This window comes from Sylvia atricapilla, chromosome 6 (genome assembly GCF_009819655.1).
Source record: "Sylvia atricapilla isolate bSylAtr1 chromosome 6, bSylAtr1.pri, whole genome shotgun sequence".
NCBI lineage: Eukaryota > Metazoa > Chordata > Aves > Passeriformes > Sylviidae > Sylvia > Sylvia atricapilla.
In genome coordinates this window covers 37,389,530-37,407,449 of record NC_089145.1, presented here as the reverse complement: position 1 = coordinate 37,407,449, position 17,920 = coordinate 37,389,530, and the positions used below count along the sequence as shown (strand labels likewise).

Sequence of the window (17,920 nt, the reverse complement as noted above, 5' to 3'; positions counted from 1 at the left end):
TCTGAAGAGTTTAAGATGACTTTATTACATAGCAGTCACAGAATCTTTGCAGTTGGGAAACACCTTTAGGATGATCAAATCCAACCTCAATGGGTGATTTTTGCCATATGTCAGGAAACCAGAGGAGAGGGAAAGGGGAGAGCTTTGGAGGAATCTTTTCCTTCTTTCCTGCACTAGATGTTTTGCAGAGCACAGAAATTCATTCTGCTACGAAGCCGTGCACTAAGCAGGGCTCAGATTTAAACCTCCTGTGTTTGTGTTCTCCCTGCAGCAGGCAGAGCTCAGGCAGTGCAATGTAAGTGCAAAGGTGCAGCTTATAACCACCTCTCCCAGTGCCACCATATGTCACTGTTATTTTTGCCATTTTTTATCAAGTTCAGTGTTAAAAATAATCAATACCAGACACAGCCTCCTCTCCCAGAGGCTTTGCAGGGCAGGTGGAGCAGCAGCAGAGCCCTCTGGTGATGAGCAGGATGGTGGAAGGGGAGCCTCCAGCAATGAGAGCAAAACCCAGAGGAATCACATCATACTTTGTTTTTACACAACACTCAAAAGCTCATTTTCCCAAAATCTTTTATATATTTTTTTTTAAATTTTTTTTTCTAACTCAGAGCAGTTTTTGCTTGATGTCACTCCTCTCCCACTCTCCTTTTAGCAGCTCCTTACCCTGAAAGCCAGGACAGAGCCCCAGGAGAGGAGCACCAAGGCAAGGATGGTGACAGTGGCAGCATAGAGCCATGTACTCCAGGTTTACATGGTGTTGCTTTGTGAGGGGAAAAGAGGACAGAATCCAGGCAGAACTGCAGAAATGAAAGCTTGGTGTGGAAGCTGATGAGACTTTGAAGTGCCTCAATTATAAATCTTCCAAGATAAAAAACTGAGGAGTGTCAGCTAACTTCTGCTTTACAGAGCCTGACACACAGTGAGAGCAGCACCAGGGTATTAAAGCAGCAATTCCCCCCACTTTAAGTGAATTTAAACTGTGATATTATGTCCCTTCTCTTTGCTGGAGGGTGTCGCCCGTAACTGAAGGGAATACAGGCAAATTGGAAACAATCTTTCTGAACCATTTCTGTCACACAAAGCACTGAAATGTTAAGATTTCACATTGTTCAAGTTAAGCACGTTCCTTTGAAAAAGCACCACAGCACTGAATTACTTTTCATTCTCCTTTAACAGCTCAGAAAAGCAGAGTATCCTGACAAAAACATCCTGTCAGCACACACTTCTGGGGTTCTCATCATGGATATACCCCAGGACAACACTGAATTCATGAGCCAGAGGTGTCACAGGATATCCTGAGTGGGGACCGGCCCACAAGGATCAGAGTCCACCTCCTGGCCCTGCACAGACATCCCAACAATCCCTGGCAGTGTTGTCCAAACACTCCTGGAGCTCTGGCACCGTGGAGAGTGTGACCATTCCCTGGGGAGCCTGGGCAGTGCCCAGCACCCTCTGGGGGAGAACCTTTCCCTAATATCCTACCTAAACCTCCCGACACAGCTTCATGCCATTCCCCATTCATGCCAAATCCAGGAATTCACAAATGGAATCCAGTGTCTTTTGTCATCTTCTGAATCTATTTCAAGAGTGGATAAATTCCATACTTGCTTTGAACCAAGCATAAATCAGCACTGCTAAGAGTGATGTGTGATTGTGGTGGGAAGGGACACTGCTCCTAGTTCTCACTTGGAATGAAACTGAGCTGATGCAGGAGTTTAGGGGTTAATTGCTACAGGAGTTCCCTCTCCTAATCACAAGAACATGAATGCGCAAGAGAAGGTAAGATCTTGTGCTGACAGCAGGAGGAGGAGGACCTGAAATGAAACGCAAGGTGTGCCAAGGGCTGCACAACATGGCCCTTCCCTGTCTTGTCATGAGAAACTTGCGAAGAGGACAGGAACACAAGCACTGTGATTTTATCTCCCTGTCTTCTCATTTAACAGGGAGGGTTCACTTCGGAAAGTGATAACAGGCAGCAGAACTGACTATCCCTTGTCACTTACTTGGGTGTAACTAGGAACATCACTGGAGCTCATGATCTGCTTCGCAGGGGATACAAAGTCCCCCTGTCATCAAATAGGACAACCTGACCAGCAAGCAAATCTCTGAAACAAATTATCACAGAATCCAAGAACGGTTGGGGTTGGAAGAGACCTTAAAGATGATCCAGTTCCACCCCCCTGCCATGGGCAGGGACATCTGCCACTATCCCAGGTTGCTCCAAGCCCCACCCAACCTGGCCTTGGACAATTCCAGAGATGGGGCAGCCACAGCTTCTCTGGGAAATATGTTTCAAACAAACCTGAGCCGTTCTGCAGGTAAGAGTGACCAAAAATGTGTTCCCTCACAGTTATCAGCTGGCATTTTTAGTTAACTCATTCCACTGACCTGTGAGAGCAGAGGAAAAGTTATAGTAGCTCATCCCCCTACATCATGGGAGGGATTGATGGGAAATGGGAAAACTGGGCCAATGGGAAGTGAAATAAGAGTATCCCATGAGTGGAGCTGCCATTGCTCTCCAGACCACAGCTCGTGGGTGCCCAGGGATGGGTGGCTGTGGGTGCAGAGCTCACTCCCCTGCATGGCACAAACACCTCCAACACCCACCCACGGGCATATCCAGGTCCAAATCCACTTGGGATCCTCCTGCAGCTGTCTCTGGGATAAGCACACCCCAGTGTGGGATACTGGGAGCTATTCCCGTAGTGTGGATGCATTGATTGGAAGCTTTGTGTGAAAGCTGAAACTTGTGGTTTCAGCCGACTTTCCAGCCGACACTCAGGTATCAGTGTCTGGTGAATAATGGCTCTTTGGTGTGTATGGAATTGCCCTCTAACTGGAATTCTGTGCTTAAGAAATAAGGCAGCCAATATTAATAAAAACATGTCTGGAACTTTCCATCCTTCCTTCAGATGGTGAAGGGCTCTCACTGCACTGAGGCTCAGGACACTCTTCCTAGCAAGGTGGAAGGAGTTCCTGCCCATGGCAGGGGGTGGAATGAAATAGTTCTTAAGGCCCTTTCCAACCCAAACCACTCTGTGATCACCATCTCTCTCCTGGGGCAGTTTGGGCAGTGAGTCCATTAATGTCTGGGCACAGCACTGGATCTGGAGTTGGCCGCAGGAGTTTGGGCACCTCCTGCCTGCACAGGAGTGGAGCAGAAGTGACACATCCACAGCGTGGATGAACCAAGCACTGACCACTCCACAGGACATCTGGAACAGCTTTTAGGCATCTTCTAAGAATGATATAGATAAAATATCACTTAGAACACTAAATCCTTTCAGTTGGAGAAGATCTCTAAGATCAAGACCAAATATTCCCCCCTGCACTGCCAAGGCCACCACTCACCCCTGTCCTGAAGTGCCATGGCTTTTAAATCCCTCCAGGGATGGGGACTCCACCACTGCTCTGGGCAGCTGCACCAGGGCTGGACCATTCTTTCCAGGAGGAAATTTTCTTTAACATCCAATCTAAAGCTCCCCTGGTGCAGTTTGAAGTAATTCCCTCTACTCCTGTCCTGTTCCCTGGGAGCAGAGCTTCCCCTTGCTGTCCCTCCTTGTCAGGGAGTTGTGCAGAGCCACAACGTCTCCTGTGAACCTCTTTTTCTCCAGGCTGAGCCCCTTCCCCAGCTTCCTCAGCTGCTCTTCACAAGATTTGGTCCCTCAAAAATATTCAACTTAAGTTTTCTGGGTCTGCAAGGAAGCAATTAACACAATTGGATCTGCATGGCCACGTCTTTACTGATGCACAGGAGTTGCAGACAGAACTGATTTGAGAAATCTAGAGGAAGAGACAATCCCACAGCTGAATAGTCAGGATAAAGCACTGCCCACACACTGCACTGGTCTATTAACAGATGTAAGGATTATTTTTGGACTACAGCCTAAAAAGAGCTTTTCTCAAGCCTTATAATGGATAAATAATTTTGTTTCTAATCTTTCCTGTCGCTGCTGCCATTTTTACCTTCCCCAAAGGGTGAAGCTGTTAACTAAGGCAGCAGCATTGGCCAGTTCAGTGTGAACTACTCTGCAAGCCAATGTATGGAAAGGCAGCCACAAGTGATGCCCAAATTTAGTAGTTCACACTGATGCCAAGGCCTGAAGTTTCTGTTATTCACTTTATCCCATCAAACTCCCGGTAAGTATGTAAGAACAGTGGTTTGGGAGTCACTTACCACATCTACGTGTGTCAATCTAGCACAGGAATTGTTCAGAGGCAGGGAAAACACACACACAACCCTTCACAGGTGAAGAACAGTCTCATTGCTCCTCTGGAACAAGCAAGATCAGATCTTTTCTCTCATAATTACCAAGGAATTTGTGAACAGGCAGTACCTGGGGCTGACATGCTACACCAGAGCCACGGTTGCATCCACATTTAATATCCCTTATGTACAGGCTGCAAATATCACAAAAGGAAGAGGAAAAACACTCACAGAAGTCAAGTAATTCTGATTTTATATTCAGGCTTTGCAAATCAAGGATGTCCTATTTTTACTATTCATTCAAGGCAAAAGTCTACACAGGCATGTCAAAAGCAGGAATTGAAAAACAGTGAACACAACAGTCTTGAAAATACGTTTAATGTCTAATCTTATACAAAAGTGACAGCATTTTCAAAAAAATATCAAATCCTGTATTTATAGCTTCTCACTATCATACAGCAATATTTGTTTCATCTAAAGAAAATACAGCAGCAGGTGATAATCTATACTTTTAAGATGTGATTGCTTATATTTCGTATTGTAAACAAATGCAGTATGTCAACCTCAAAGCACAAGTCAAAACGAACTCCTCAGCAACTGAACTCAAAATGATGCATAGAAATGTACAAATTCCATTGCAAAAGCTTCAGGCCAGAAGTTGCTCACACTTGACATAACATGTGATAAAGTTACTACACGGTATATAGTGACACCTTGAGTTTTTACACAATAGATTAACAGGAATACCCTTTTCACTGCTATGCAAAGAACTCTGCTCACAAAAACAAAGGGGTTATGAAACAGTTTTCATGACCTCAAGAAATACGAATATACATTGAAAAACATCCCATATATATTGAATTTTAGCCTAAATGTTCCAGTAATAAATCCTGCCTATTTCAGGAAGAACCTAGAAGTCTAGTTACTTTTACAAAACCCCTTTCCAAAAATCATTACTTGCTACTTATGCTTTATCCTTTCCTACCTCTTCCCATTCCCTGCAGAGACATATGGCCAGTGCAATTCCAACTGGAGTGCTGCTACTGCATGATCCATTCATTTGGAATAAATGTGTTTTCATTGCAATGATTTACAGTCTAAGGCTGCAGGTATCAAAAAAGCACTTGAGCAAATGCAGTCAATGTTGCTTATGTTAATTTTTAATTAGTCTTGCCAAGTCTGCTTGGGGGGCAACTGGTTGTTTGTTTTTTTTAAGGTTAGTGAAGACTTGCACTTTTGGTTTTTATTCCAAGGGTTAGGTTGCTGGGGTTTAAGTCGAAATGTTAAAGTATTTTTGTTCAGCTCCAGTATTGTCTTCCTAAAAGAAAAAATAGACATTCCTTTGCTATCAGCTTTCATGACGTTGGATTAAAGCAGCCACAGCACAGCTGGCTGCTATCTCCTGCAAAAATACTGTAGGACTTTGCCATAAAGGCTCTGACTACCAAGGAGCATGACCACCAGGTCACCCCATGTGCTTTTACAGTGTCCATCACACACATGCAGGAAGCCACGAAGGTACTGGAATAGAATTAACTCAGTGTTCACAGTTCCATGATACAAAGTTTCCCTAATGAGCTACCATGTGAAGCAAAATCTGTTCCTAATTCTACCCACAGAGGCTAAGTGAGGAGATCCCCAGGCGGGGAGGAAACAAACTGTCCGTGGTCCAAGTGTAGGCCATGAAGTACCACCAAGAGACGTGGCTGCGTCTCAGCAAACCCCTCGGATGCGCTTGGCAAAAAGATACGGCAAGAACATGAAAACTTAATGCAGTGCCCCTTGGGAGAGGCAGCTGCACAGCAGTGCACAGGCTTCCTGACATTCAATTTCTCCTAAATTCCACCTACTCCGTGAGGTATGCAGACACCCAGCTGGGAACAGGGGGGCTGCTCCCAGGGACAGCAAACGAGACCGGCTCGCGCCCAACCGCGGCGACGAGGATCTCTGTCGTGACACGACTGTGCCAAAAAACTGCTGGGAAGGGAATGCTCAGGTTGGGTTTTTTAAGCTCAAGTTCAGTTTCCAGGGACTCTGAAAAAGTCTGCCAGGCTGACACAACCCAGCAGCCATGTCAAATTTGAAATGACTAGAACCCAGGTCAGAAATAGGGAAGTACCTACGTGGGGATCAGTTTCTCTTTACACAGACCAAGCCAAACTTCCAACCACCACAGAATGAGAACTGGCAACAGGATGTCCTCATTTGCATGCATAAAACTCACATTTTGCTGATTCAAAGTTAACTGCACATCCAGGTTATTTCACTTGCACAGGAATGCCTGTTTGTGAACACCAACAGTGTGCTGACAAGTCACACCAAGGCTTCCAAACGTGGCTCTTCTCCTCCGTAGTCCCAGACCGAGCAATTGGTTTGAGTATGTACAAAATGCTGAGAAAACCTTCGAGTTCACATGCTCTGTCTTGTTAGTTTGAATTACTGTAGCATGTTCAAAAATTAGGTTTCTTGACTAAAATGTTGAAACGCTTTCTCTATTGACTTTTTAGAATAACCTGAAAATAGACAAAATATGACTATCCATTCGTTCAATGACCAGCAGGAGTCTGGCAATGAGACTTAAAGCATTAATGGAAATTTAAGAATTAACCTTTTTTTTAATTCCGTGGGCCTGATTCTTTATAATCCTTACATGACAACTCCTGTTTTTCCAAGGAATACTTGCCAACGTAAGAACCACAGGTGTGTTAGTTGATTTCTTCTCTTTGTACTTCACTTGATTAAACCAAATAATTATGCCAGCATATGAGCAAGGTAAATTGATGTAAACTGCTCCTTCATACCTCAAATGCACATACAAGAGGCAATATTCTTCATAGCCCCATACATTACTGAAACAAAAACTGTAAAAATCTCTGTAAGTAGTGGATGAAGGTGGAAAACTACAGTATGTTGTTGCCCAGAATGTATTCAGCGGTAAGGCTGCAAGAGATAATAAATCATTGTCAATACAGGCTTTTCACACAGCAGTTCATTCACAGTCACAAATACTGTTAATTAATCACAAATTCATCCCTATATTTTGTTATTCCCTCCCTATTGCTCTATTAGCAATCTCTCTAGTTTAAAGAGATTAGAATATTTTCTCTTTCAGAATTATTACAACGCTTTTCCCCCCTTTTTTGGCTTTTAGAGTCTTTCCGAGCAGTCGAAGACCACTATAATGTGAGACATGCTCCAATTTAACATAACTTAGCCATTCTAGGACACTTAATATTTAACAAGTTGCTGTTATCCCACTGACTCGAGGCATAAAACAGGTGTGCTGAAATTCCTTACCTGCACTAACAGGTTTTTACGCTACTGAATTTCCCCACTTCAAAGTGAAATACTTTAGAGTAATTAGAGACCAAAATGAAATACTCACATGGGGACCACCAGGCATTGATGGAGCACCAGCAGGACCAGATGGCACTTGAAAAGGATTAGGGGGCGTAGGATATAGTCCTGGAGCTGGATATGATCCTGTGGGTGGAGGGAATGGCCCGGGCGGTGACGGTCCCCACGTTCCAGGCGGGACCGTCCCCCACGGTACTGTCGGCGCAGCCCCTGGAGTCTGGGTAGGAGCGGAATATGGCCCTGGGGGTGGATATGGCATGCTGGGAGCAGGATACTGCCCTCCCATTGTTGGTCCCCATGCTCCAGAGGGCATGGATCCCCATGGCCCAACAGGAGCAGGAGGTGCAGCTGGCTCTGTTGGACCTCCGTAAGGTCGTGGAAGCTCTGGAAAGGGCATATTTGGTGGAGGGTACTGCCCTGGTGGGACAGGACCTGGCACAGTTGGGGGTGGATATGGACCACCAGGAGGAGGGCAGGAGGGTCCAGTAGGAGGAGGAGGAAATGGAGCAGGCGGTCCCGGGGGCATTGAAGGATACATTCCCGTGGGAGGAGGTCCGAAGGGCACGCTGGAAGCCGATGTGTTTGGTGGCAGTCCCGTTGGAGTCATAGGGGGGGCGCTGGGGTTATTCCAAGGGTTGGAAGCCGGCCAGCCCTGCGGAGGCTGCCCGGGCTGCTGGCCAGGCTTGGTGCTGCTCACTTTGGAGGTTTTAGCAGGCGACTGGTCTGGTAAAGCATCTGCCAACTGAAAGACAAAGCGCTGGTGAGAACGGAAAGGTGCCCGGTGAGAAGGGAAGGTGCCCGCCGGAATTCCCGGCTGCAGACATCCCCCCACACCACGTGGCTACATCCCAGCTGCCAGAGCAGCAGGAGAAGAGCCTCAGTGGCTGCACAGAGATGATTACATTCATTTTTGTGCAGCTCCTATCACTAAGGCAGCACAGGCATTCTGACAGGCCGCAGTTAAAAAAGGCAGAGATAAAAGGCGACCCACCACATGGAACAACAGGCAACTGCAGCACAAACCTGCAAACATTTTCCTAGATTTCCATTACAACTATCCTGATGCCATGAAAGCACAGCTCCTTTGTTAATGCCACAGGAGAGAACCCACGAGGCACCCAGCAGCTTCCGATGATTAGTCCAGGGATTGCTACATCTACCCAAAAGGAAAACACCACGACTGTGACACAGAGGAAATCTCTCAGCTGTCAGCTCCCCTATTCCTTCAAAAAACTACATCAGCTTTTGGAATAATCAATACAACTGGCTGATCTTCAGGAAAGAAAAACTGTTACTTACCGAAAAATCATCAGTTCCAGACATTGTGCTGAAAAGTAAGGTAAGATAAAGTGAAATTTGTTGAAAATAATAAAGGTATTTTTAAGCAAGACTTCATGACACATCTGCATGTGTCTCGTTCGGAGCATAGCAGGTGCTGAACTGGCAGCACCTCTTGGTGCCTTGGTTCCAGTGCCTCTGACCCACACCAGCTCCTGGAACATGGATCAGGGTGGATGTTGGGGTACAAAGCCCCCTGGGCCCCATCCACACAGGCCCAGGAGTGTCCAAAGATGTGAGGACTGAGTTAAAACCTTCCGAGAAATTAAGATACATAAATCCACTCAGACATGAAGTAGAAATGAAAGCTTAGTTTTAAATAAATAGAGGACTTTGAAGTGCCTTAAACAAATAAGAGCCTGTGTCAGTAAATAAGAAGAAGACCTAATACCTAGTTTATAGTTCAGCAACATTGCCTTTTGCAAAGTCAATTAAATTCTGATCATAACAAAAATAATGTAGCCTTACTGAAAATTCCTAAATAGAACAGATAGAGCTGGATACCTAGAATCTGTGTAAGAATTTACGAAAATTGTCACACATCAATTTTAGCTTAAGGTAAGTCCAACACTTCTGTAGAGAGTTCATGCTGAAGCCTGATTAGCTAAAAATAAAATAAAATGTACAGAGAATGCTAAGACACTCACACTTAAAGGACACAGAATATAAGTACTGTTGCTGATGCCTCTGCTGCTACTAATAGGATGCTACTGCTTCTACTTGGAACTTAGACTTTTTATGTGAGAAAGCTTCTGCAAACTACTGCAGACTCCAATTACTTTGCCTTCATGAGATTAATTTAACAATGCAATAAAGAACTTTGCTCTTACAACTACCCAGCTTCTAGTCTTCAGTGACAACACCCAAACCTCTCAGCATCAGGTGATCAGTGCCTGTGGCTGCTGGACACCTGTGCCAGGTGTTGCTTTGGGGATCCCCGGTTATGAGATAATGGGAATAAATTTACTCTTTGTGTTTTAGCCCTGGGTTTATTGCTGTTCCAGCTGCCTCCCTGTGCTCACAGCGCAACCCAAACACTTTTCTCTGGATAAAGTTCCCATGAAAAGGCAAGTCCTGAGCCTCCACCTGTCTCCACTCAGATAGGTGCCACACAGGATGTAAATGGGTCACATTGCAAGAGGAAAAAAAAAATTTTAAGCATTCATATGGGGCCTGCCCAGACAGGGATGCTTGGGAAGGATTCCAGGTGTTTTCTAAACTGGGATTTGGGAAAGGTATAGCAAGAATCTTGTGGGTGAAGTAAATGCCTCTAAACCAAAACATTATTAAATCAGAGAATCATGGAATGGTTAGGGTTGGAAGGGACTCTAAAGATCACCTGGTTTCAGCCCCCTGCCCACGGGCAGGGACACCTTCCTCTATCCCAGATTGCTCCAAACCCTGTCCTACCTGGCCTTGGACACTGCCAGGGATCCAAGAGCAGCCACAGCTTCTCTGGAAAACCTCAGGGCCTCCCCACCCTCAAAATTCTTCCCAATCTCCCATCCATCCCTGCCCTCTGGCAGTGGGAAGCCATTCCCTGTGTCCTGTCCCTCCGTCCCTTGTCCCCAGTCCCTCTCCAGCTCTCCTGGAGCCCCTTTAGGCCCTGCAAGGGGCTCTGAGCTCTCCCTGGAGCCTTTTTCTCTCCAGGTGAACATTCCTGGCTCTCCCAGCCTGGCTCCAGAGCAGAGGGGCTCCAGCCCCTGGAGAATCTCTGTGGCCTCCTCTGGACCTGCCTCAGTAGGTCCATGTCCTTCTGATGTTGGGGACCTCAGAGCTGGAATCCCCACATGGATCTTACTGCCAAAAATAAAAGAATTATAGCTTGCTGATGGTTTATCCTAGAAGTATTTCAGAACAAATAACACCAAGGGCAGAGGATGCTTTTATTTACAATCATCAACTCCAGCAGCTGACTACAGAGGTGTCACTAATATGTATCCAACTTCCAAACTCCCAAAAAAATAGGCACCAATGAGCCATATTAACAAACAACCAGAGGTGAGGAACTGTTAAAAAGATGAGCAAGAGCAGCCAGAAAGTTTTAGGCGAGAGTGTAGGAGCCAGAAAGGAATGTGAGAAGAGGAAAAATGTAAAACCGAAGTCAAGAGTACAAATACTACTGCAAACTTGGTTCCCACATGACACAGTCCCTGTATTCCCCTTGCTGATGGTGAAGAACTGACTTTTAAGACAGAGAATGGTCTCAGGGATGGAGGTTTGTACAGAAACTCCAGATCAAAGAGGTTTATAAGCTCTCTTAGGTTAATATATATTCACATTATTTACATTATATTATTTATACATTTATCTCTGAAACTGCACTGTAAATTTATTATCTACACAATCTCCTGATCTCAGGACAGCTCTGGATCTGAACAAGGGGCCATTTATGTCAGCATCCCATTTTATCTTAACAACGACCAGTAGAGAAGAACAAGAACAGGAATGACACCCCAACACTTCAATGATTCCAAGTTCAGCCACTTCCTAAGCTATAGACAATTTCTTTGGAGTAATAACCCTCAAATAATTCCTTTCTCACAAACACATCCAGTTTCCTCACTTAGATGAGGGGATGTCTCATTTGCCCACTCCAGTGTTGTTCCTTCAACACCCACTGGCAAGGAACTCCACAGGCTGCTACTGGTTGCACAAAATCCACCTCCTTTTTTTGTTCTAAACCTGGATTTTACTAGTTTCACTTGTTGCTCCTCCATTCTTGCAGCTGAGGAAATCAGCAAGTCTATTCTTATCCACCCTGCCCATGCTGATCATCATCCTACAGATTTTTACCATTTTTTTTCAGCTGTCCCTTCTCCAGGCTGAGCTCCAGTTTATTCCCCTGACCCTTGTGCAGCAGCTCTTCCATACCTTCAGTTATTCTGCCTGCCTCAGTTTAAGGCTTTTCCAAGTCTTTCGTATCTTTTGGGATGAATGACAAGAAAGAACCACAGAGAACTGAAGATGTGGGATAACCATTGATTTATACAGTATCATAATTATGCTCTGGTTTGTCTTCTATTTCCTTCCTAATACTTCTTAATTTTTCAGCTGCTTTTAGATCCCTATGGAACTGACACTTCCATGGCAATATTTCACTCCTCAGTGCCAAGGGTCAGCCCAGCATTTTATATGTGAAATTATATGTACCACTCCACATTTATCTACTTTGAATCACAGCAGATTTATTGCCATTGAATTATTTCTGCCAATTTATTACCTAATCCTTACTTTCCTGAATGGCTTTGTATCAACAAGACACAGCTCATCTCATTTCCCAAGTTATTTATGACCACATGGAACAACCCAGACCTCTGTGGAAACACAGTGAACTTTTCAAGTTACACCTAATAATTTAAATAACCCTTTAAAGAAATACCTTGCAATTGAAATAAACCTTTCAAGAAACACCTAATAATTTAAATAAACCTTTTAAGAAATATGTGTCTACAAAGTTGGTGAAATTCAGTGCCTAATTGCAGGAATACAAAGATTTGTTAAAACTCCAGTATCAATTTATAACAGCAGTGGTTCTTTCAAGTGAGGACTCTTGGTCTAAGATGAGAAACATATTCAGATCAAAGACTATTTGCTTAAAATTGAGAAACCAACTGAACCACATCAGGGAAGTGGTTTCTGCTCCTGTAATTAACAGCTCAGCTGTCTGAGATATATCTACCAGAAACTCAATTTCTCTTCAAGAAATACTTCTTCTGCTAAGAATTCATTCATTTTTGCAATTAACCACACTCAATAATAATAAGTTGGCAGGTGCTTTTTGGTGGCACTGTAGTTCAATTTACTTCCATAGACAGAGCAGCTATTTAATATAACCCCCAAAATAAAAGAAAAAATCATTAATACACAGACAAGTACAAAAAAAACTTTGACATAAGTGCATAGATAATAATAATCACAACCATAATCAGGTTATTAAAAAACACCACCAAAACAGGTCAAGAGAATCTTCATTTCTTTAGGCAGATGGAGAGATGGGATAACACCAACTGAAAACCAGATCTACAACAGATTGAAAAAAGTCCACAGAAGAACTTGGAGCATTTGCTGCGAGGGAGAGAACGAAGAGAAGAAATGAAACTACAAGAGAACTCAGAAGAAAATCCTGTGATCTGTCACAAAAGTGTCAGAGAGGAGTAAATTCAAGTCAAGCAGTGGGTGAACACAGTTGAAACAGGCCTGCTTCCCAAATATCAACTAATAACCTCAATATTTGTTAGCAGATCATTCCCAAATATTCCTGTGCCATGAAAATGAAGGGAACAATTCTGCTGCACGATTTATGGAAGAAAAAAAAAAAAAAGTAGTTAAGCATAGCTTATAATGAGATTTAGTGGCTTTTTTACTCTGGCAAGCAGACAAGAGCAACATTTGTTGGCAACATTTGGGATAACTGAGCCCATGCCAAGCATGTCAAGGATCCTCTTGCAGACAGGATGGCCTATTTCAGGGATGTTTTTTAAACAGACATTTAATCTGGGTACTGCCACCTTCATTCCATAAAAAAGAAACTGAAATTACCCTTAACATTCAGACAACATATGAACTCATCTGTACTTAAATCTGGGATCTATATTCCATTCAGGTTGTTCAACAGTAATTAAAGAATTTCAGTCAGAACCTTACAGGAATATCAATGATATTATTACAGTTATTGCCCAAGGCATTCACATGCTCACCAATCAGACACAGAGACAGTGTCAGACAGAAGACCTCCAAGTAACTAAATTTTAAAGTCCCTCCTGGTCACACATGGGCTCAAGATTTTAGCAAAAAAAAAAAAAAAAAAACAAACCCACACTGAATGGTGGCTTTATGGGATTTTTAGAGTCATCAGAATTAACAAATGGACTCCTGAATTAACCAATTATCTCTTGAAGCTTTCCTGGTGCACAAGCACTGATTATCAGCAGAGAAACCCATTCATGTAACAGACATTCGTTCTGCCACATTTAAACTCTCCTCTAAATTATCTTCCTTGCAGCTGGGATGAAGAAAGAGTAAATGGAAAGAGGGTTCAGGAGTTGAAGTCATTTGGCAGGGAGGGAGCAGAAAGACAACAGAGCTGGCAGCACTCAAAGTGAAGTCCTGCTTGCATCCACTGTAAGATAAGATTCCCTTTGTTTTCCCAAGGCCAACGCCCCTGGAAACATCTCTGGCTTTCCAGAAGGCCAGAGCCTGCCAGCCCCAGCTCTGCTGCTCAGGGCACCACCTCTCAGCCACCTCGGAGCACGAAACTGAAGGGATGGAGATAAAGGATGGAGAGAGATGATCAACAGCCTGCAAAAAAAGACTGCCAGGAGCTGAATCCCTCTCACCCTTTATCCTGAAGAGCCATGAGAGGCAGGAAGGACTTCACAACACCTGCCCAGAAATTAAACCCTGCAAAACCTTTGGGCCACAGGCCAAGGCCTCCTGGAGATCCATGGAGCTGCTCCCAAGAATTCCCAGCAGGTAGGTGAGATGAGCAAGGCTGTGGGGCTTACTGGGAAGACAAAGGCTGGGAAGCACAATTCCAACAGGGCTCTGGCAGGAGAGTTCTTCCAAGAGCGTTCACGATGCACTGGTGACTCTCAGAGAGGTCTGTGCAACGCCTGTTTCGGGAAGCGTGGTGCTAAATCCGTCCTACTAAACAGCTTCCACAACAAACCAGCTCCACTCTGTTTTTTTCAGCTCTAAACCCTCTTGGATTGCATCCATCTCACTGAAAACTATGGATGTAGTAGCAATTTTTCCCATGCTTTTGCCTTTACTGGCTTTTATCCACCATCAGTCCTTACAGACCCTCGTTAGGAAGAGCTGTCCAAAGCACTTTTTTTCTTCCTTTACCCAAAACTAAGCATCAACTGCTTTCCGTTTTTTTTTTTTTTGGTTTTTTTTTTGAGTTGTATGACATTTTTCCAACACTTGATGTGCCAGATTTAGTTCCTGTCTCCAAGATCATCTTTCAAACACAGAGAAAAAAAGGTTTTGTGGATATGCAACAGGCTGTGCTGCATTTCCACTGGGTGGCACGGCTGCCTCGGCAGAGAGGTTCCTTTGTCACTCTGACATGACTAATTCCTGCCAGCATAACCTCATCCACAACAGGATTTCTGCCCACATAAGTGTAACTACCCAACATAGCACACGGAGAAAATGGAAGAGACACCAAGTCTTTGACAGCTTCTAAATGTTTTCTAAAATATGCAAATTTCTGCAGCTTCAGGCGTTAAATATCAACACTTCAGAGTCGGCCTTTACAGGATCCCAGAATGGTTTGGCTTGGAAGGGACCTTAAAGCTCATCTTGTTCCACTCCCTGCCATGGGCAGGAACACTTTCCTCCACCAGACCAGGGTGCTCCAAGGCTCATCCACTTCCAGGGATCATGGGGCAGCCACAGCTTCTCTGGGCACCCTGTGCCAGGGCCTCCTCATCCTCACAGGGAACAAATCCTTCCCAATATCCCATCCAATCCTGCCCCATGGCAGTGGGAAGCCATTCCCTGTGTCCTGTCACTCCATCCTCTTTTAAACAGTCCCTCTCCATCTTTCTTGCAGACGCTCTTCAGGTACTGGAAGGCCACAATGATGTCACCCCAAAGCCTTCTCTTCTTCAAGACTGACCATTCCAACACCCTCAGCCTTTCCTCACAGGAGAGCTGCTGCAGCCCTCTGATTATCTTGGTGGCGTCCTCTGGCCCTTTCCTCATTTTTTACGCCTTCCTGGTCCTCACATACCATAAAAAAATTTGGTGTGCCCTGGGTGTTTATCCATTGTCAATTAACGTTATTCTCCCAAACTATACCGACAGCTACATCATCAGTGGCTATGAGAGGTTTGGGGATGGTTCTGCCCCTTTCCCTGTCTGCTATAAATGAAAAAAGTGACAAAAGTCAGTTTTCAGATTCTCAGGACAGATGTCACTAAGATCGACAACCAAATTGTGGCATTTGCTATAAACTGTCAACTCCCAAAAAGAAAATAATTCTCCAAAACGGAGGTCCTGGCAGTTTCCAAGAGCTGTAAAATAGAAAGCCATAAGGATCTCTAATCTGTGCCAGCTCTTCACCCTCATGAGGCCATTCAGTTTCACAGCTGCCTCCCCAGCAAGGCCAGAGCTGATCCCTTCATCTGGTCCCCAAACCCAGGCAGATGGTCCCACACCCGGCAGGCACCAAGCACAAGGAGGTGCCTTGTTTGTGTGCCAGCTGTGACACAAAGTCAGGGCACAACAGAGTCTGCTCTGCCAAAGATCCCTCCTGTCCACACCACCCAGCCCAGGGAATCCTGAGAAAGATCTGTTAGTCCAGTAGCTTGGAATGATTCTAACTGATCTTTCAGAGATTCCTCTAATTTATCTTGAGAGCTACAGAGCCCCACCTCACCGAATCCCAGAATGGTTTAGGGTGGAAGGGACCTTAAAACTCATCTCATTTCACCCCAATATCCATCTTCCACTATCCCAGGTTGCTCCAAGCCCTGTTGAACCTGGCCTGGAACACTTCCAGGGATGGGGCAGCCACAGCTTTCCTGGGTAGCCTCTGTTCTCCTCTCAGCCATTATCAGTTAGATTATTTTAATTGTTTTGTACGGAATAAACACTCTGACTCCCAGGGGTGACTATCAAACAGCTTATCTGCAAGGTTTTGGTGTGTCATCCCCTAAAAAAACACCAAACCCATGTGTCACATGCCAACTGTGACCCCACCTCTGACACACAAAGCCAAATACCTTTCTGGCTCATTGGCAGAGGCTCTTTCCCAGGAAAATCGCTTTTCAGGATTCATACCTGGCACCTTTCTTCAACTGGCCCTGTTAAAATGCACTTGAATGAACTCAAGCCTCAAGAACACCCAAAGTGCTTTCCAGGACCGGCCTGACAGTGACCACAAATTTTTTCCTTCAGCCCCTGATCTCCATAGGTCTCGGGAAGGGTAGTTTCAGGGCGTGTCATTTTGGTTGCAAAAAGACAAAGCAGCTACTTTTGTTGTTACACCACTGGCAATAAGGCTGAGTACCACCAGATCACCACCGTTTCCCACGGAATTCACCTGGAAACAAGTTTTCCGTCAGAAATAAAACCTGTGAGGCGGGCAGCACTGATACCGCACAGTGCTGGCCCTCCTCTGTAAGTCAGCTGCCTTAAACACGTTAAAATTTGATAAACCAACTTCTCATCAACTCTGAAAAACTGCCTTTCCCGAGCCCTTCTTTAGAGAACACCCTTTAAGTTAAAGTCACTTATATGCAATCCACGCTCATTGATGCGCTCATTAATAAGCTACGACCACATAACACAAAAAGGGAAAAAAAAAAAAAGCCGAAGAAATATTTAACCCGGCCGAGACAGCGCCGCCACCAGCGCTGCAGAGCCACCAGGCCCCGCCACGAGCGACCCCCGGTGCTCTGCAGGCACCAGCACCGCCCGCCCCCCGCAGGCGGGGCGGCACCACCGGGATGTCTGAGGCGCGGCCCGGCGGCTCCCCGGCCGCAGCCCCCCCGCCCTCCCGCGCTCCCCGCGGCGGCGCAGGACCCGTGCTGGCGGCGGGGCCGGGTCGCGGTACCTGTGCGGGGGGAGCCGGCGCAGGCCCGGAGCGACGCGGCGGCCACAGCTCCACCGCCACCGCGACGGGCACCGGAACCGGAACTACGTCACGGCGGCCACCCCCACCCCGCCACACCGGAGAGGCGCGCGCTCGGCCACGCCCTTCCCACGGCCGCTGTGTCACCGGCACCGCCCACCCCCTGTCTGGCCACGCCCCCTGAAACACGCAACGCGCGTCACCGGCCGCACCCACCCGTGATCACGCCCCACCCATAATCCCCGCCCACATGTCACTCCCCTTAATCATTAGACCACGCCTCCTCAGTCCATAAACGCCTTTCTCTTGGGGATCACGTGACATCGAGCGCGGCCCCGCCCTTGCCCAGCGCGCGGCGCCCCCCGCGGTCACGTGACGCCTCCCCCGGGGGGCGGGCGCGGCTCCTGAGGGGACCCGGGCTGGTGTCC

The 17,920-nt window shown here is 45.8% G+C and overlaps 1 protein-coding gene across 1 annotated transcript; it reads right to left on the bottom strand.

The window, feature by feature from the left end:
* Window positions 1–4,571: 4,571 nt before the first annotated feature.
* On the bottom strand, window positions 4,572–17,565 carry MAPK1IP1L (mitogen-activated protein kinase 1 interacting protein 1 like). Its single transcript, XM_066321545.1, has 4 exons — window positions 17,475–17,565; window positions 8,867–8,894; window positions 7,596–8,309; window positions 4,572–7,150 (listed from the first exon to the last, which is right to left on the bottom strand). The coding sequence occupies exons 2-4, from the start codon at window positions 8,888–8,890 to the stop codon at window positions 7,139–7,141; spliced, it is 750 nt and encodes a 249-aa protein (XP_066177642.1). The 5' UTR covers window positions 8,891–8,894; window positions 17,475–17,565; the 3' UTR covers window positions 4,572–7,138.
* Window positions 17,566–17,920: the final 355 nt, after the last annotated feature.

Coding starts and splice junctions, on each gene's coding strand:
- MAPK1IP1L (XM_066321545.1), bottom strand. CDS start 8,890: ATGTCTGGAACTGATGATTTTTCG. Junction 8,310..8,866: donor CTGGAACTGATGATTTTTCG/GTAAGTAACAGT, acceptor TTTGTCTTTCAG/TTGGCAGATGCTTTACCAGA.